The 20882-nt window shown below is 42.4% G+C and overlaps 1 protein-coding gene across 3 annotated transcripts in view; it reads left to right on the top strand.

Annotated features, from left to right (window-relative positions):
* Positions 1–20882, top strand: part of SEMA5B (semaphorin 5B) — a 272595-nt gene that overhangs the window by 131283 nt on the left and 120430 nt on the right. For all 3 annotated transcript variants that reach the window (XM_075757063.1, XM_075757062.1, XM_075757064.1), the window contains one exon: positions 6190–6395. In XM_075757063.1, the coding sequence (XP_075613178.1) occupies positions 6242–6395 (154 nt within the window). In that variant the 5' untranslated portion in view covers positions 6190–6241. The remainder of the gene's footprint in view (positions 1–6189; positions 6396–20882) is intronic.

The raw sequence follows: 20882 nt of genomic DNA, 5'->3' as shown, positions 1-20882 counted from the left end.
ACCCAGCAGTACGGTATATTTTGCTCTGTTACACAGGCTTTTATTGTTGAATCAGCTTTATTTAATGGGAGATTTCTATAATAGGTTCCTATTCTGGAGGGCTTCCTCTAAAGGTGATGAAACAGTTCAGTTTCCAGGACCATGCAGCCACTGACTGCATTACTGAGGCCAAGTAACCAAGTGGTGGTTGATGGCTCATTGAAGGCTTACACCAGTCCATAAAGAACTGGATTGACACCAACCAATCCAGTATTAAGAGTTTTGTCTCTGTTACCTGATCTGATTGAGAACATCCCGTCGCGTTTTGTGGGCTTGGTTTGGGACCTTGACCAGTCCTGGGTGGGTTTGAACAGCAAACAGGAAGCGGTCTAGAAATAAAATGCCTGAAAATGCACTGTCAATCTTTTGTGGGATGTAGTCCTAAGAAGATCAAACTATAGACTATTACTATTCAGTTCTACTACAGGCTTCATGAGCCATGAACCTAACAGTATATTAGGTTAAACTGATTTCTCCTTTGCAAAGAGTTACCTGAATTATTTATATAGGTCTAGATAACAGAAAGGTTACAATAAAGTGACCTGTGTTGTGAGATCTCGTTTTTTTTATTCCTGATATAAAGCTTACTGTGATACTGCAACCGGTGCCTTGGAGATTGTGCGAGGCAGGAGCTGTGAGAGCGGTCAGCATGGATCTCAAGCTTCTGCTTTGCTGCAGGAGAGGATATTATCTGCACACTCTTGCTATCCAGCCTCCTGCTGAACTGTAGGGTTTTTTAAAAGATAAACCTTGGATTATACGCATGAAAATGTGGTTCTGTCTTCCTGGGGTATTGTGAGAGCGAGTTCAGTGTGAGGCTCATAGATGATGTTGTAGTGGAGGATATGGGAAGCTCTGAACAAGGTGGGCACATGAGAGCATGGTGAAAGCCAGCCAGAACAAAAACTACAGCGTGTAAGCCATTGTAAAATTAGAAGTGAGCTAGCTGATTCTTCAGAAGACTGTAGGGTGATTTAATTAAAGCAAAACAAGATCTCTTCACAGATTCTCATCTGAACAGCAGTTTGACCATTGCCATATGTTTGCCTCACAAGTATATAAATAAGAAAAGCTCGGTACGCAGGAGTTCAGTCTAAGGGTGCACATGAGATCTGATGTCCGGGCATGCAAATGCAGCGTGCCATGTTTCAGCTCTGAGACAGATCCATGTCCCCATCACAGGCACCGCTGAGGGCTGAGTGTAGGGATGTGGCCAGGGGCAGAGGAAAAAGCTGTGCCTTTTCTTCGATAGTGTGGAACGGCCCTTGGAGCCAGTCCGGTGGGACAAATTCCAGCTGGTGAGGGTGGGAGGGGAGGGCAAGGAGCGGTGGATGAATAAAGGACCTGTGGTTTTGTTGGCCTTGGAGTCCTCTGTTTTCTAGGGCAGAGCTTCCTGTGCCAGCCTGTCATAGCCACATTGCTGAGCTGTCTTGCTTTATAATGTTTATATTTATTTCCCTTATTCTTCCAGTACTTTTTTGAATACTTTATTGTCCACCTCTTTCCATTGCTGTTCTTCCCTCTGGTATCCCATTCTAATAAAATCATAACTGTGCCAATCACAAAAGATCCCGAACAGAAGAATTAATGCTTTTACAGGAGGTTCCTTTTTTAGTCTTTTTTTAAAGGCATCTCTTTTCTTTAAAATGAAAGATGAAGCATTTTCTTTTATCCTTAAACTTTACTGTCACGTTTTATTAAGTCAAAATGATAGTTACAGTCAAAGGAAAGCAGGATATGAATTCCTGGTACAGCCATTTTTAAAGTGTGCTTTGTTTTAAAGCCCTGAAGATTGATTGAAGGTATTTTTCTTTTAGACGTGGAGCTTTAGTCAAAAGGGGCCTGATCCGAGTTACCCTCTGTAAATCAGGATTAGTTCCCGTGAAATCAATGGAGTTACAATGATACAATACAGGGCGAGCTGGAAAAGACTCATGCCCTGAGAATGAATAAGGGAGGGACTGTGGGTGATCCCCTGAATGCTGCGCTTGTGCGAGGGGGTGAAGCCACGAGGCAAAGCAGAATTATACGCTGTCCCTATCGGGCTGCCATGAAAGGGACTGGGTGAGAAATGGGCATGCGGCAGTGGGTTTGTGCTTACGTGGGTGCTGTGGTTGCCAGTCTCAGCTTTGGGGATGCATTGAGTGTGTGCAGACCTCCTGCTTTACTCAGAAGGAGCAACTCTTTGCTCATCCCCTGCCGCTGCCACAGTCAGGGAGGCCCGTGAGCTAAGAGAGCCTGATTTAAGAGACAAGAGGATGGTGGCAGAAGTGGTGCTCTACAAAATACTGTCTCAGGAGCATATTTCACCGGATCCAATGGAGCCTGAATTTGTTGACCTTTTTTTGGCAGAGGTCCAGGGGGATTCACTGTGCAGAGTAGGAGAGGGGAGAGAGATGCCCCATCACTGGGCCTTGGGACTGTGCAGGGGCGCAGAGGACAGGCTTTCGTGAGGGAGAGGACAGATAAACTTGGACAGATAATCTTATTGGACATTTTTATCTTTTTTTTTTTTTTTTTAATGTGTCTGCATTGTGTGAGTGTGTGTGGAATAGCTAAGGTGGTAAAAACACATCAAGATGAGCAAATAAAGAATTGAAACGATATGTCCTGTCTGAGATGAGTTTAACCAGGGATTTGAGCTCTTGTCTCTCATCTGCACTGAAACCTTGACAGCTGATTTCTTGAGCCCTAAGCCATTTTGAGCAAAGACTCTAATAAGAACAGCTCTTTTTATAGCATTTAACTGTATCTAAACAGCTTAACACTAGGACAAGTTCCAGCAGTGCAAACCACTGCTAGTCTGGACTGTGCTTGGGATGTGCAGTGTTTCAGCAGTCTGGATTGAGGGCTGGTCCTAAGCACTTGGTCATCCTTCAGCCCTCACAGTGAAAATCTGAAGCTTGGGCAAAATCGGAGGCTAGAGTTTGGCCATCTCCAGTAGAATTAAAACATTTACACTTTATAACTAGCTGCTGCACTCTCCCAGGCAGTTACTAGTCTGCTCTTGGCATACAATTGACCTGCTCTTGCACGTGCCACCGCTTCATATTCTGAGTATGTTTTTTTCAGAAATAAAGTTGCAGCAGCTGGGAATAGCAATTACTGAGTTAGAGTCTCTCAAAATATTGAGAAAAAAATGAGCAAGGCAGCCTGGGAAGGGGCAGGTTGAAGGAGTAACCTTTTGCAATGCTATCCACTGTTCCGATATTGTTCAGCTGGTGCTCCAGGGCTCCGGCTTCTCTCGCCCTTGATCAAGCTGGCATTTACCCATTGACTCTGACTCCAGTAGACACCAATTCAGGGCTGCACATGATGCTGATTTTGTTGAACTTGCAAGCACGAGAGCTCCACACATTTTGTGGATGCCGTTGGATGTAGGAGATAGGGGACACAGGGAAGGATGCAAGTTTTTTGTAATGTTTCTTTTTCATCTTTGTTTGGTCATATATTACTTTCCACTTCACATCAAGTTTGAAACGGTGATTTTCATGCACACTTTGGATTTCCTTATGACAATAATGAAAAAGAAGATGGAACTTTACCCCAAATACTGGTTACAGCTTTCTAAGGAACACTGAAGTCTCTTGGACTGTGGTAAAATCTCCCAGGGAAAGTGGCAGAAATCCAGCTACTTGGCACATTTTACAACTAGTCCAGACAAAACACTAGTAAATGTACTCTTCTTTGGCACAGAATAGGCTGTGGGATGTTATGAAGCTTTTCAGTATGCAACTTTTTATCCAGTATGCAACATTTCATGACCCTGATGAGTGTGAAAGTTGAATTTACTCATCTGCTGATTGTAGACCACATAGGGCCTTAGAGGAGCATGGGACCCTACCGTGCGTCTTTGATTTAAGAATTTTTTTCATCTAGCTTGAGATTTGGATGCTTAGTACCTGAGAATGGCCATACTGACTCAAACTAAAAGTCTGTCTAGTACCTTATTTCTAGGATTAGCCGTTAATGGCTGCACTGGGAGGAGTAGAGGATGCATAAAGTGAGATTTCCATGGCTGTCTCTTCCAGTTTCCAGCAAGGATATCTGATAGTGAAGAAGTCCTTTTGCCTCTTGTGCATTTCCCACAACAGCCATCTCCTGTCTAAGGAAAGTTTGGCTTTGTCTTTTCTGGAACTTTAAGTGGATTCAAGAGCTATACAAAATGCACCTCCCTGGGGTTCACATCTCTCTGATTCACTTCTGGATCTGTACTGAAAAAAATGATCATTTAGACCAACGGCTGAAAATATAATCCGAAGCTTCATCATCAATAATTTCCGTTACAGCGTGACTTGCACAACATCTCCATCATCTGAGATGCCACAGTACTCAGTGGTGTACGTCCTGCAGTATGCTTGTGCTTAATGACTAAATGCTGTGCTGGCCTTAGGACTGAATGATTTCACATCTCTTACTTCTGCCAGTCCCATTTTTTAATTTAACATGATATTTGCTGTGTTTAAAAAAAACCCTCTGTAGTGAAGTGCTGTAGAACCTCCTTTGGAGAACTGGAAGGGGATTTTATACATCACTGCATAAAATCTGCATGTATATGGGGCTGGAAAAAATGTGAAATGCTGTAATCTCTCACTCGCACTAGTTGGGAAACCAAGTCCTTAGAACTACCCCAAATCCTGAATGCCAACACTATTTTCAGTCAATGGTATGTAGCTGCTGCTAAGGAGGCACATAATGGATGCACTGGCAACTCATCTTTATGCTGGTGTTTTAAATCACAGAGAAATACAGATAAGAATAAAACATAGGCTCCATCTTTCAAACCAGCTGTCGCCCATTGCTGCTGTCCCTTGTAAGCAGTCCCTTGTTGCTCCTACAATGCCCAAAAACCTTTACAAACTTCTAGCTCCTTGATATCGCAATATTGGCCTCTGTGTTGCAGTTCACTCTATGCCATGAGCCTGTCATTGCGTACCAGTGCCTCATCTTATGAGCCCCCAGTCTGGCCTCTTCAGCTCACTGAAGGTGTTTTGGAGACTACAAACAAAAATATAGAGGTATTGGGCACTGCGGGTGTTGACTGTTATGCTACCTTTATGAATCACTACACCTGCAGGAACTGAGAATCCTGTTATGTGTGACTTTAATCAGAGTCAGCTTTATCACTAGATAAGATTTAAGGGTTGGAGACTCCATTTGTTTGAAAACACGTGTTTGCAATAATTGAAGAAAGTTACATAGGAAAATATAATATGCACATCAGTAAGATTAAATTTGGCAATGCAGATATTCCTAAGCTGCAGCAGCATCTTGGGGAGCTTGTGGCATGGGCTAATTAATCCTCCATCCCCTGCCTCAGGCCTGGTAGGCCCAGGGGAGTTTTTAGAGCTATATCTTTTCTGCTGCGATATTGTTAAAAACTGCTCACGTAGAAGAGGCATGACTTTCCCCTCTCCTAGCCTGAGTGAGTGCTCCTCCTCTTTAGCTGTGCCTCAGCTCTGGTGACTGGGAGCTATAGCATCCCATGATAATATAGGCAATTGACTCACTTCTCACCATTCTCCCCATTAAGCTCTTTTAATTTTTATGTTACCTTAATTAGCACTTTAGTGGCAACACCTTTAAATTGTCTTTTCTTGTTTCAAGACATTTAAAACAGCAGTGGTAAAATGTATAAATCTCCTGTTAGAACAGTATTAATTGCACGTGTGTTCTGGTGATGACTGATGTTGGCCTTTCCTTAGTGATCTCTTGAATGTAGCATGACATTTAAACATGGACACATCATGAAATTGAGGAATGAGGTGTCCACACTGGGGGACACATTTACATCTGGAGTGTTTGAGATTTCATGCTGTCAGTGCTGGCCGTTGCACTCTGGCTGCTGTATAAGGACATATACCCCAAAGGTACACAGATACATATTTAGGGAGCTGTGCACTTCCCTTCTCTTTGAAGTCAGAAAGTTAGAAGCCCAAATACAGTTATAAATTGAGTCTTGTCTTTTCTTTCTTTCTCTTTCTTTCTTTCTTTCTTTCTTTCTTTCAAGATGCTGTTTGTGGAATATTATCTTGTGTACTTAGCACAAGTGGGGTTGGGATGAAAGGGGAACCTTCACCCTTCTCTACCCATGTTACACATTCTGGATAAGCATTTGTCTTTCTGAAAGTGGAATTACTTGTATTTCAGGTATCCTCCCTGGGCCTACCTTGGAAGCTAGATCTGCAGCTGCCCTTCAGTCATGGTTGTTTCAAGATTAAAGGCCATTTCCCTGTCATTGCCAAGCCTTTTTCTTCTTGCTTTTCATCTCTCAGCATCACAGAATGTACCTGAATACTCTGAAACTGAACATCAGCAATGTGTCAGGAAAGAACACCCCACAATTGCTTTTGAAGGTAAGAGCTTCTATTCCTGTTTCAAGTTCCAGTAGGATGATCCATTTTGAAGTCCTTGCTGGTGGTGTTGTGGATGATGGTTTAGTCTGTGCTGTTTTCCTTACACCTGTGATCCACAGGCCAGTGCAAGTGGCCTGATGAATCATATTCCCTTTGATGCTTTACAGTGTTTTAACTCTGAGTCGCTTAATTCAGGCAGTTTTGGGACTGCTGGTCTAAGAATCTCCATTCTCAATTCTGCTACAGGCTCCCTGTAATCTTGTGCCACACTGAAACTGTGTTTGTTTCCTTTTCTCTAACTGGATTCAGTAATGCTTATATACCTCACCTGGCTGGCTGGATCCAGACACTTAATAAGTGAAAAGTGATAGAGAATTTGGACATACTTGAATGCAAGAGAAGTAAATTGTTTTAAAATTGCAGGGAGTGGCTGCCTTTTTGTTCGTTGCTTTTGTTTGTTTGTTTGTTTTGTTCTTGTTATGTATGTATCACCTCTGTTAGTAGTTTTTCTTTCATCTGGGCATTTAACTTGACATGGTCTTAAGAATGTGAGAGGGGACCTTTGTGTTGCCATGGGCAATCCTTTTACTGTTCTTTTATAACATGGAATTTCTCTTGTCCTTATCCCAGTTGGATTTTCCGTGAGTGTACATGTACTCCTAAACTGCTGTCTGTCCAATCTGTCCACTTACCCACGTGACAGTAAGATCATTATATTGGTACCACCATTATTTCTGAATTCACCCAGATGAGTGTGTTAAGCTCAGTGTGCCAGCATCATCAGCTGCTGAATCTCCTTGCTAAAAATGGTTTCCTCCTAAATGTTGAAATATCGATTTTGGTTCCCATTTAAGGCTTTGCAATGCATCTCCAGTTACATTCTTCACTAAAGGCAATTAAGTACCTTGCAATGTGTCTCTAGTTAGGTTCTTTGCTAAAGGCAATTTACTTGTGGTTTTGTGACCTTTCAGATAGGGTTTCCAGGAAGAAAGTAGTCAAAGGCTTCCTTGCTGACCTTTCAGGGTTCTTCTAGAGAGCTTTACTCTTCTTCACAGAGGAGGAAACTCTTGTCTCTTAATTTGGAAAGTGTAAGAGATTTCTTGTCTGTTTCCCATTATCTATGCTTTAAAGGTTTAAGTGGATTAAAGTAAATTAGCAAAATCTTTAAGACTACATGATATGGCAAGCTCTAACCTTGCTCGGGTGGAATGGGTAAATAAACCTTGATTTTAATTGCTAAATAAGTCTAACCATCTGGTTAACTGGGGAGGGGTGAAAGGAGAAACGCTTGTGGTTAAAAACGTGGTGCAACTCAGATATTTAAATTGATAATACAATAATGAGGATGTTATAGGTAAAGAAAAGAGAAAAAGTGTGCACCCAACTTGGAGTTTCCAGAGGATGTGTGTGTGGGATCCAGCACTGAGATAAATCATTCTGCAGGGAATATTAGAGCCCTGATTCCTGATGTTGAGGAATTGTTGGGCATTTTTGGCACTCAGTATGAGTGCTTCTCTGCAGAAGTGATGGCTACGTAAACATGCTCATAATCTGCCAGTTTGCTTTGTTTTAATCAGGCATGAATTTTTCACAGAAAAAAATATCTCCTCCCCTTTCACTGCTCTTGTTCCCTTTCTCTCGTTAATGATACAGGGCAAAAACTGGTATGAGTTAATTAGAACTTGACAATTACACACAAAAAAATAAAGATTAAAATTGCAGACCCATCAAGAAAATGACCCAGATTATCATTTGGGTCTCTTAAACCCAAGTTAGAGTCACAGTTATTGTTTCTTCTCAGCACCTCTTTCCTCATGATTGTTCATGATACAGTTTAATCCTGTATTTTCTACTGCAAAGTTCAGCTGGAAAATACACGGGAATAAAATTAAAGGCACCTTATTTCCACTGCAGATAGTATTTAAGTTCTGTGGAAGAGGTCTCGCACCTCCAGAAACACAGCTCTGTTCATAATGTAATTTACCTTAAAGCTATACCCTGTTCTGATGCCCGCATAAGTAGGTTTAGGCTGCAAGGAGAGATGAGCAGGGGAATTTACATCTTACGTGCTGTTCCAAATTGCTCTGAGGATGTCTCTGCTCAGCAGTGTGGCTCACGGGCTTCCTGTGGGTCTCCAAATACATCGTCCCATGGATCACAACCTGCTATACAATGGGAACATCAAGCCAATGACAGGAAGAGTGACCCCAGCAGCAGCTCTGCTGATGTTCCTGCTGCCAGGGGAGAGGATTATGTTACAGCAGCAATTTTCAGTGGATGGGCTGTCATAGTAAGGCCCCAGACCATCCAGTCATACAGGATGCATTAATTTACTGCCAGAATGAACACGTTAACAAAACAGTTTATGTTACAGAGGGGTTGAATAGCTTCTTTTTCACAATCTTGCTAGTCAGGCTTCCCATTGCATAATAAATGGGATGCTGTAACATGTTTTGTGTTCTCCAGTCATCAGTTCCCACCTTGCTTATGCTCAGGCTCTCTTTTTATTGTACTTTTCCTCCAGATTACGATATTCTTAACATCCAGTTGGCTGGATAATATCCTTGTCATGGAAGAATCCAAGTAAAATTCCTGTCTACTTTTTAACTTATTTCCTGAGAAATTCTGTATTTGCTATGCCTCATCTCTTGCTTATTGTATCTCATTCACACTAGTCAACTGTCCATTTGAATTGCTATCTCTTTGTATTGTTATGGGAGGGGTAAGAAAGAGAGAGTACAGTACATGACTTCCTCGTTTAAGCAGAAAGGAGTCTACATATTCAAAATGCTTTTACTTTACCTGTGTTCGGACCTGAAGAAATGCTGTTTCCTTACAGAGTCCATTCCCCAAACCACTTGCCATTACTTGTGACCTAGACAAAATGGTCCAGACAAGTTGAGGGACCTAAATTCTGGTCCTAAGTGTGCTTATTTTACATGCTTAAGATAAACCTTCCACTGTCAGGAGAAATGGGGCCTGGGAAGGGGCTGTGGGCTGAATGATTTGTCCTAGCAGACTATAGAGATCGTGAGGGACAGGTGAAGAATTTGTGCTGTGAGCACCGTCCTGTGTGTTTGCACAGTACCAAACTAACACAACGGTGCCCAGGTTTCCCTGGGGCTTATAAATGATGCTCATTGTATAGTTCACCAACAATAATAATGTACCCAGTTTGGGCTTTTCATAATTAGATTGTTCTACTCTGTGCTTATAGGAAATACAGTTAAAGTTTGATTTCCCTTGTTAGATCAATAAGAAAATCATCTTTTACTTCACAGGAGCTTGTTTCTGGTGTCTTATTACCTGTTTGGCTGTGAGTGGGTAGCTACATTAAGGATCTTGCATGCTTGTTTGTTTGTCAGTGAGTTGAGAAATTAGTGAAACAAGTCAGGTATATCCTTCGTGCATCCTTTTTTATTTATACGTGCACGTACACATGTGTCCAGGTCCCGTTTCACTAAACAGTATGTCATCTCAGCACAGCTCCACTGTGGATCACTCTGGTAAGCCAAACACCGGAGAAATTGTTTCTAGTTCTTGTTAGTCATGCTCATCTTTCCTGTCTTTTCTATATGTATCTTATAACCAATATATCGGTCCCTGCATTTGCCATGCTGTCCTGGTTCTTAGCAGTACCCTCCATTGTTATACAGCTGCTTCTTAGACGTAAAGCACCTTTGCTATTAATTAAAGACATTTGGAGCTCCTTTGTAACATGCCCCTTGGGAGAGCCAGAAACATCTTCTGCCATGGCAATACTATGTAAGATTTGTTATTTTGAGAGCCAGAGCCACGACTGATGTGTATATATGTTTGTAATGGGTGCAGAGTGTTTGGTTTCAGCTTGTTTACCAAGGAAGTCCTTAAAAGTTTGCAAACTCATCTGTGTTATATGAATCACTTGGATGTTCACAACTTAACTGGAAATGAGTTGTAGACAGGTTTCCACTTGCATTTTCTACCATTATTTATTTCTCATTAGTTTTATCCATTAAATCACTATGCTTAGGAAAAAGTATGATAGACTTCCCAGATTTTTCTCTGTTCTGTCTCCCTGGGCTTTCTCCGCTGGGTCATGGCAGTTAGTGTAAGCTAGAAGACCATCCTTTGTCCCTGCTTTAATAGTTGCAGCCTGTCTTCATCCATAAAACCACCTCAGCTGATCCCATACTGAAGTATAGGAGAGAGGTGGACTTGGTTAAATAGCTTATATCCCAGATCTTCTCAGGACTGCAGGTCTCAGCTGTGCAGACTGTATCATCATGGCTGGTGTGAGTTCTCAGTGTGCAGCATTTGAACCCATTATCTAATCCTCAGTCTTTCCTAGATGCAGACAAGTTGCTCTGTCTGTTGCCTCAGGTTTTCAAAATGAATTAGTTTGGGAGTGTTTAAATCTGGGATTTTACTTCAGACTGTCTGTAATTATTACCTCCTACCAGATGAATGTGATTCAGGTGGCTTGAATGTAGCTTGCTATGTATTTTCTCAATATTTTCTTTCTTTAAACAACATTTTATTGAAACGTGGCCAGCTTCAAACACTGGAATCTGTGGGGAGCAGTTAAGTGTTCACTTGTTGTATTGAAAGCAAAAGCTGTTTTAACTTTGTGGGCTGAAGGATAATAGGGTATGATTTATTTCTTTTGAAGGTTCTTGACATTTTACCAAACACCCCTACTATTGTTGAATTGGTCACTAATACATTATTCCCTTTACTGTATATTGATGGGAAAAAAGCACATTAGCATCCATCAACTCCAAAGGCCAGCTAGGAAAGCCCCTTAGGAAATTCTGATAAAGATTTACACTTTTCTTGAGCAAGTGAGATTTTGACAATCCAAACCAAAATTTTAGTTAACGAAGGATGCAGATTATGGGGTGAAGTATGAGAGATACATCTGGCTAAACATCAAAGGGAAGGCAAAATCCATTATGGGAGAATTGTCTTCTAGCTCATAGCCTTGCTGCCCTTGAATCTCTGTACAGGGAGTCCAAACATTAACTAATGATGGAGTGTTGACCAGAAGCTGGTGGCATCCTGTAGGTGCTACAGAGTATTTGACCTTCAGTGCATTTTAGTATAGATTTCATTTCCATTAAGCAAGCCTTGTGGCAATTTCTTTTTAATCTTGAAAAACGGAACTGTGGCAAATAAAGCTGATATTTTCTTCTTTAGGGTTGATTTAGAATTTGTTTGAAAATTGTGACTAATAAAGCCATAAATAGACAGTGGTTAGGGAAGTAATTTGCTCTCAGGCAAAACTTCTGAAAATTACACCCAACAGCTCTCAATATATTTTTATTCAATAATAAGAATTATAAAAATAGTGATGCTAGTTCTTTGACACTTCCCCATTAATGGTGTCCAAGGCACTTCACAAATGGTTGGAATGAGATTTGATTGAAAAAAAATATTCAGTGTGCTGTTCCTTGGGGCCTAAAGAAGAAAACGCTTCTTGGAAGAGCGCTCTTCATTCACAAAATGCTTTAGACAGAGCGAATCATGACAAGCAGGAGGGAACAGGAAGACCTTGCAGTGAAGCTTCAGGAAACAAAGTGACTGAGTAACTCTTACATATTGGCGTGAGGGAAGGCAAAGCTTTAAAGAGGTATGATAGCTCAGCTGAAGGAGCAGTCTCTCACCATGAGTGGTGGTGATGATGAGAGGGAGGGCATGCTCGCAGCAGGACTGAGGCGGGCTCACGATGTGTAGAAACAGGTGCTCAGAAGGTCACCAGCATAGTATGCATGGACGAAGGCCGTGAAGAACTCTGGTCAACAGCAGAGTAGCTTATTTATATTTTCCAGAGGTACTGCTGGTGTAACTGGGGCTAACAGCAGCAACTAACAGCAGCATGTGCGTGGTCCTTTCTTTGGCACAGTGGTTGGATTGAGAACATCATAGAAGTGGGCTGCCTCTTTTCAGATCCCAGGCAGCACCTCACAGAAAGGAAACAGGGTGGAAAGCAAAGCAAAGTGCTTTTCTTCTTTTTCTGTGGTTCAGTGCAAACAAAGACTTGCCTTATGGAGACCTCATTCTCAATTTTAAAGTTCACTTAGCATAGTCCCCTAACTGAGTAAGTTTATGAGCCAGTGGTATGCCAGACCTCATTTATTTAGCACATCTGCTTCTGATGAGTGTTAATATATCACATTCTCTAAAACCTTCCATTCAAGGATGTCATTATGCTTTGACAAAGTTCACTTTAATACTAGCAATCTCATAAGAAATATTCTTGTTTAATCATGCGGGGTTCACCCTGGAAAGCCACAAACAGTCTCAGCTCAGGCAAGCACTTAGTATGTACTTACCTTGAAGTCAATGGGATTATGTGGGATTCAAACTAAGCATATGCTTATGTCCTGAGCTAGGCCACAGGCAAAGTGCACAGCACTGAAACATCAAGTCTGTAAATGGAAACCGTAGCATATAATTTTGTTTCTAGAGAGTTCTGCTATCGTAAGTCCAACTGGCCAACTTGTTCCTCTAACATGGCTGAACCAAGTGGTTAAGAAATCCAACATGTTCCTGGGCTTAGTATAGGATTAGCTGGATGAAAGTCTGTGATCTGCAATACACAGTAGACTGTTAGAGGTTTTTATGATCATTTCTAGCTTTGGGAAGTGCAGATAAAATTCTGAAGAAACTCTTGTGCTTTGGCTTAAAAAGCTCTGACTTCATAGATCATCCATTCTTTCCTTTTTATAACATTGGATGATCTTTAGAATGTATTTTAATGGAAGTGCTTGAGCTGCAAAATTCAGATTTGTATTTTATACATGGGGGTTGCTCTGTTTTACAGCACATTAATAAAAGAGGTGGAGGTCATGGGTGAAATGTGGTCTTTGATAATCCTTTACTATTATTAGCCAGCTTCCAATTTAAAAACACTGATCCTTATGAGAACAGGTTCATTTCAAAAGTCTTTCAGGATTTTACAGCCTCTGCTCCTATTCATTGGTGTAACTGACTCACGGTGGGACCTTTGTCCACAGAAGACAGGAATTCTCATAGGCCTGGCTGGCTAAAAAGTACAAATTGTGCATTTGATTTGATATCTCCAGTTCAGTCTCTGGTGAGCCAGCAAAGAGGGTCAACTTCTGTTTCAGATGTTCATCAAAATCAGATGCATCTGCTTCTGTGGCAGATCTGGTTACCTGCAGGTGAAACTCACGGAGAGTTTAGCCATGTTTTTTCTGTTCCCTCCTGCATTCTCACTAGTGAAAACAGTTGTCCTGAATCTTGCACCATCTCTGCTGGCACAAGTGGCTGGTGTGGACATGTAACTGTAAGGATAATAATAAAAAAAAATTACCTCCAGATGTGGAGGAGGCAGATTGAACGATGGTTGAACAATGACAAAGGAGTGTTTTTTCCATCAGACTGAAGTGGCTGTAGGAGCCAAGATGCAGCTTGCTTTCCTGTCTGAATAAAAGGATTATACTGATTGGAATGTCATAGGAAGCTGCAAGTGATGCATGAGCACTCACCTTATCTTTCACAGCAAGGGAGATTGTGTGACAGCTGCAGGGCTTGTCTCAGTAAACAATGAATCGCAACACTTTTAAACACTCTGCAACATCCTTAAGAAAACAAGAAAGCTCTGGGTTTGCCAACAGTGGGGCTGTGTGTGGCCAATTTTCAGAAGGTGGTGGTGGGGCACAGGGCTATGGCTGCGTGACACCGTGCAGTGCCATGTGGGGTAGCGGGCAAGGAGGGTTGTTGAGGAGGGGAGATAGCATTAGGGTAGTTTGCCCCATTTGGTAGCCTGCTGAGGAAGGCCAAATCCATTCTTTCCGTGAAGTCTTGTGCTGTGTAGACACACACCTTTCGTCCTGTTGATCTCAGCTATGGCAAACGGACATGCTCATGACTCATGGACATGCATCCTTACCCTACACTCTTGCAGCACTGTGGTGTCTCCTCTTGCTGTTGATAGGCCATTGCCGGTGAGGATGTGCAATGCTGTATGTTGAGTCACCATCCTTGGAGGTACTTAAAAGACATGTAGATGTGACGTGTAGGGACGTGGTTTAGCGGTGGAATTGGCAGTGTTAGGTTTATGTTTGTACTCAATGATCTTAAAGGTCTTTCCCAACCTAAACGATTCTATGATTGTATGATTCTATGTTAGTTTGAGTTTGAGGTCTTGTAGGGGTCTGAGCAGTAAGAGCCGTGCCGAAGAAGGAAGAGCCTCTCTCATGTTTCATGATTTCTTTCCCAATTTCCTGGCCTGAGGCCTGGGGACTCACACAGTGGAAGTCTCCTGGCTCTCCCCTGGGACAGGGTTTGATTGAGCTTCTGCCTGCCTTTCACCATGTGCAAATAGGAACCCAAGTGAAACAGAGAATGGGCCAAGACTGGCCTCTCTGATGAAGCAGAAATGCTGAAGAACTGTAGAAATGCGCAGAACTGGGAATGTGACTCACAGTCCTTTGATCTCCTTCCTTGGGGGCCCCCCAGGACAACTTAACAGCACACTGTCCCATACTGGGAGTGAGCACTAATTCATGCTTATTATCCAGTGTTTTCTTTATCTGGGGTTGAATCCCTGGGTTCTTCCTGATAGACTGGTGTGTTTTGCCAGCTGCTCCATATTAATAATAAAAAAGTAAATAAACAAGTAGTCATAATTGTACTTTTGCAAAATTTAGATTTGGACTAAGTTCTTTTTTCTCCATATTGAAACAATTTAGCAACACTTGTTTTGAAGAAATGATTAAAATTTAGGAAACAAAGAGTCAAGATGCTTGGTATGCATTAGCAACAGTTAGTGCCTCCTGTACGTCACGTGCTTTACAGATAATTAGGCCATGATGCACTAGCCAGTATCCCGAAACCCATATAACAATTGGACGCACTGAGACACTAGTTTCATGATTTGCGTAAGTCAGCGAGGACTTCAATGTCAGTGCCATTGGGCACTTGGGACCATGCCTACATCTCCAGATGTCATTTCTGTCTTGGGATGGAAGAAGCTCAGCAAGGTCAGTTTAAGGAGGAGCAGTGAAGGGAGAGACGCAAAATCATCTGGATTTGACATAACTTTAAATGATAACATGTCTAGATTACTATGATTATTGTGATTGCTATGGCTCTGTGAAGGTAAAACCTGGGTCTTTGGTTCTTTTTTTTCCCCCCTCAAAGTGGTAAAGAGCAGAGCCTTTTCTTCCATCTCCTTCCTTTCCTTGGTAGCTGAGAGATGGGACTTTTCCCTCTTTCATGATATCAAGAGAGAAAAAGTCTTATTCTTTCTTCTTCCAGTCATCTCCTATCCATGTGTTCTTGGACAGGCTGGAGAGGAACATTAGCAACTCTTTTGCTTCTTGGATCTCATTGAAAGGGAATGGCTCACTGCAAGCCGCTATCACAGTGACTCTAAGGCCACTCATGGGTTAGCTCATTGTTTCTCTCATCTGAGGAGGAGCTTCGTAGTTGGCCAAGATGGGAAGAATTGATTGAGCGGGCAGGAAATGAGGTAGAAACATGGCTGGAAGGTGAAGACTGCTAGGAAAGAAAGCAGGAGTGGGAGGGGAGGTGAATGTGGGGTCAGAGGGGTAAACTGAGTGAAACCATGAAAATGAGACAGCTGGAAGAACATCCGATTTGGATTTGGGTATTGAGGGGAGAGAGAAGGAAACTGCTGGTTTGGCCCATTTTGTAGAAGGCGTTGTACCCTGCCAACAGCCTTCTGAGTCCTCATATCTGTGAGTGGAGATCAGAGATTTAAGAAGGCAATGAAGCTAGAAATTGCAGCAGTTGGGATGAGGACATATTTAATATAGAATTAAATATTTCAGTGGATCAGGTTAAAGAAAGAGAGAATACCAGTAATGAGGTGGAGGTGGTGATGGGAAGACAAGACAGCAGGGTGATATGTATGTGTAGGAGGACTTTTGGGGTAAAGCCAACTTGAGTTTTTTGGCCTCATGAGTAAAGTTGAGCTCTGAGTGCTGACACATTTGTTTGCTCAGCTCTGCTCGCGCAGCAAAAGATTTCTCCCTCCCCTGATAAATTTGCTGAATTGTGGAGTGGTTTTCTGTAGTGGAGGCTACTTTTACATCTCAGCACAGGGTAGGAGTGAAAGTTTTCTTCCAAAAACTATTGTACTAACCTGTGGTGTGACCTACAACAGAGAGCTCAAATTTAAAATGAGGTTGATATTAAAATATGATTCATTGTCAGTCTAATAAAAATAACACTGTAAGTAGCCTTTAACTTCCGTGCATCCGTGGGCATGTCCACACTTGCTGCGTTTGAGAAGACAGGTGGTGGCATGAGTAGCCATCAACCTTCTGATCTTTGGTTACAGCCTTGCTTGCTTTGTCTCTGATGGGTTCTGGTCAGTGGCCCACACAGAGTGGAAACTGTGGCCTCAGTCTACTTCACGACAAATAATCTGAATACTGAGGATAACTGTAGCAGAGGATGGTTTGAGATGGTAGGTCTGATTCTGAAAAGGGGACATTTCATCAGCCTATACCAAGAAGACAGGCTGAGACCTTATGTTATGTTACAAAGTGATTTGCATCTGTTAGTCATTGTTGCGATCCAACACCGAGTGTCCTCCAGGCTAGTGGGTGGTTTGAAAAAGATGTAAGTGGTTGAGTACTTGCACACTGGAGTATCTGCCAGTCACTAAACATGGTTTGCCCTGTGCCAGGGCTGAAGGAAACCAAAAGGAGAGGAGATTGTACAGTTCAGAAGTCATGGCTGTCATCTGGGCCTCCCCATGAATGCTGAAATACTCACACACAGTATTTAAACACACCATGAACTAGTAGGCTGAGTTAAAAGAACTTACAAGAGACTGTAACAAGGCAGTAAGGGAAGTACTCAATGTGTGGCCAAGTTAACGCTGCACAGAAGTAGGTTTGAATATCTGCAGAACAGGTATTTATTTATTCCCATTGAGTTTGGCAGGCCCCCAGTCCTATATGAATGCTCTACTTCATTGCACAAGCCTTTACTGTTGAATCAGCTTATTTTACAGGGGCTTCATGTAATGTATGTGGTTCAGGTTGTATTTTCTGGAATGGGGTCCCTCTGAATCGTCCTTCTTGTTCAACTTCCCTATCTTCCTCCCTTAAGGTCTTTTTATGATATCTTTGAAGCTTTTCTGTGCAATCCTAGGATAGGAGCATGGTTAGATAGGGACATGGTTAGTCTGTATATGTGGGTGTACCCTTGTTTTGCACAAAGAATCCTTGGTCCTGTTTAGTTTAGTTTCTTTTGCTGCAGACTAGGAAATCCACGCTGAGAATTACTCCAGAAGAGATGTTCTCGAGTAACACAGTGGTTAGCCTTGCTCTGTGCACCTAGCAATAGCTTTGCAATTTCAAGGCATGGGCATTTAACCTCTCTGCTCTTGCGTGGTGTGTGCTGGATGCACAAAGCTGTTACAGCCTGCTGGAGATGGGAGCTACAAGTGGGATTAAGTGAGATGAAGCAGTAAATGCTGTCCTTCAGACAGGGAAGTCTCAGCTCAGTGTTCACATACTTCTTTCCTCCAAAACACACAGTGTAAGGGTGAGGTGGGGAGCAGCTGGTTTTGAGGAGATGAAGGCTCAAGTATTACCAGGTTTACCACATCTTTAGAAGCTGATCCAAAACCCATCAAGCTCAGTGGAAAACCGCCAATGATTTGAAGAGCCTCTGGATCAGGCCCTTAAACCCAGCTCCTGCAATTTGGCACGCCGTCCTTTGTGCAGCTGACTAATCCTCATCCCAGTCCTGTACTCTCGGGAAGCCGGTGCAGGGCAGTGTGCTAGCAGGCTGCAGGGACCACCCTCCGAAATGGCAGAGGGCCTCTTTTCACCTTGTCTTATGCATACATAATAGCCTGAGCACAGCTGTGTCTGCAGACTTACATTTCCTGCAGAGCTTTGTCTTCTTTGCAGCTGGATACCTGAACCACCTTGAGCTTTGGAGGGACTTGCAGAGCCTTAGAGGCTCTGAATCAGATGTCTGGCGATAGATGGTGTTGGAAACTATTAAACTTTTGTTCATTGGTCCTCATGTGGAGGAAGTGAGAGCATGGATCTTTAACCCCCTGGAAATGATTAGAGATGAGAAGCACAAAGGAGGCCTTGATGAACATTTTGCCCCTAAGCCATGTGGTTCCTCGCTTTCCGGCTCCTGCTGCTGACATGCAAAGCCAGGGCCTTGGTTTTTAATTTTTCATACTGTTTTTAAACAGATACTTTTGCAAATGTAAACATGTCCCAGCACTGAAGGTTTCCAGCCAAATTAAAGAGTCAGTACTGGAAAAATCAGCCTTCTGAGAAAGGTCAAATACAAGCAAACGCTGGAGTTCATTGGGTCCATATGTGTAAACTTCAGCTAATATGGGATAGACCCAGGGCAGCACTTACCTTGCAGAACCAAGCTAGCTTCAAAATGAAAGGCTGGAACTGTCCTTAGGGATGCCTGTGGTCTGAACAGTAGATTTGAATGCACCCAATGAAAAAAGACCTATGAACTGACTCTTGGTTGCATTTCCATTCCACTTTATCCCTTCCTTCTTAACAGGAAGAAAGAAGGTTAGGAAGGAAAATGTGCCGTTTGGCATTAATTCTGACAACTCACATTTAGACATTCTTAGCTGGGACCATGCTGGGTTTAATAATCTCCAACTACATGCCTATAAAAGCTTAATTTTGCTATGAGGATGCATGCCTTGCAGCCTTTAATTTAATAACCGGGAAGGGTTTCTTTATAAGTTGTACCACCTGCAGTAGTAATAGAAATCAAGACACTGCCTGTTATTTCTTGGGCTTGATTGACATTTCAGCCAACATGGAAAGATTCAAGCCACCTACTGCCTTTAATTTTTTTTTTTAATTATTTTTACCTGTAATTTGTCAGAGCTTGTCATTAAAAGGAAGAACTGATGAGTGTACCTCTCTGATGAGTGTACCTCTCTGATGAGTGTACTTCTGAAGTGAGGAGCTTTTGCTTAGAGCAGCAGATGAAGAAATATTCTTCTTGCCACTGCACTGTAATAGTGGGCTAGTTAGTAGGAAAGAGTTGGTAGAAGAGGAGGTAAAATGACAAGAGAAATTATGGCCTAAAAGCAGGATCCTTAAAAGGTATCATCATTATATAGCAATCCCCTAATCCCACCCCTGTCAGCCAACAGAAATGCCAGGAGATCTGCAGCACATGTCAGCTGGCTAACCTGCCTGAAAGGTGTTATTGTTGCAGGTTCTGCTGCTTGGCTCAAAATGTCTCTGCAGCTAAAGAGCTACAGGAAAAGATGACAGAGCCCCATTAGTTAGGAGAATGCCAGAGGTGAAACTGCGGTGCCTCCCTGGTGCTAGTACATCATTAAGGGTCCCAGAGGAGTGTAGGTGGTGGAGATGCTTGAAGGTTAGACGAGCTGAGTTATTCCTTAACTCATGCCTTTTCATTGAAGAGCAGAGGAGGTACATGTGTTGTGTGTGGTTATGCAGTGTGACAGGAATGCTGAGAAAGGCTGGAAGCCTCCAGCTCCTGTTGACAGGGTTTTTAGATTATGGGGATGGAGGTCTCATTGTCAGAGAGGCCCTGGCAGCATCCAGTTAGATGAGGCATGAGACCAGGCCTTGATTAGGTTTCATCCATCCCTGAAGGGAGAAGGGACTTGAAATTGCTCAACAAGTATCTGCACATCTGTAATCCTACAAAGCATGCCAAGGTGCCAAAGGCCTTAATGAGAGTCCTCATCAACATTGTCATCTCATCCCCGTGGAAAGGGGAACTAATGCCTACAACAAAACATTCCAACCTGGCTGTCTTCCGTAAGATGTCTCAATTTATCATTGGGGATATAAAATGACACTGGAGCACATTTTTTCAGAGCTCTTTTGGACTGGTCTGAACTGCATCATTATTGTTATGAGTCATCAGGTCATTGGCCTGTGTATTGGTGTCCTGTTGGCATGAGGCCAGAAGATATTACCTTTCATGTTGAGCCTACTGCATCTTCAACATCCAGTCCTTGAATGAGGCAAGGTTACTTGTCAACAGGTCACAGAGGGATTACAGATATACTGATTTGGTCTCATTTGTGCCTTGCTCACTCAGATATTTGATATTCTCCATGTATTTAACAGCCAGAGTAGTTAACAGTTGAAATAAATTCCCAAGAGAAGTCCTCGCACTAAAGTTGGATGACTTTCTGAAAGATATGTATGAATCTATCCCCAGTTATTTTGTGCAATGAAAATGTAAGGTGAGAGACTGAAATTCTGCCATCTGTGATACTCACAAGGTCAAAGTTGGTAAATATATTGAAAGCTGGGATTCTGCAAATGCCTTAGAGTCATACCTGAGAGCACCCTAAAAATAGTGATTCAGCTTTTTCTTTAAACAGGTGTATTTTTTATTACATCAGGACTATCTGCCCTGGATCTCTCAATTGATGTTGTGTTAATAGATGTAGCTTCTGGAAGAGCTTTGTCTCCACAAGCATCGCATAGCCAAATCTATTGCTTGGCATTT

This window comes from Balearica regulorum, chromosome 6 (genome assembly GCF_011004875.1).
Source record: "Balearica regulorum gibbericeps isolate bBalReg1 chromosome 6, bBalReg1.pri, whole genome shotgun sequence".
NCBI classification, from domain to species: Eukaryota; Metazoa; Chordata; class Aves; order Gruiformes; family Gruidae; genus Balearica; species Balearica regulorum.
Note: the sequence above shows the minus strand (reverse complement) of the source record. Positions and strands in the feature narration are given on the sequence as shown.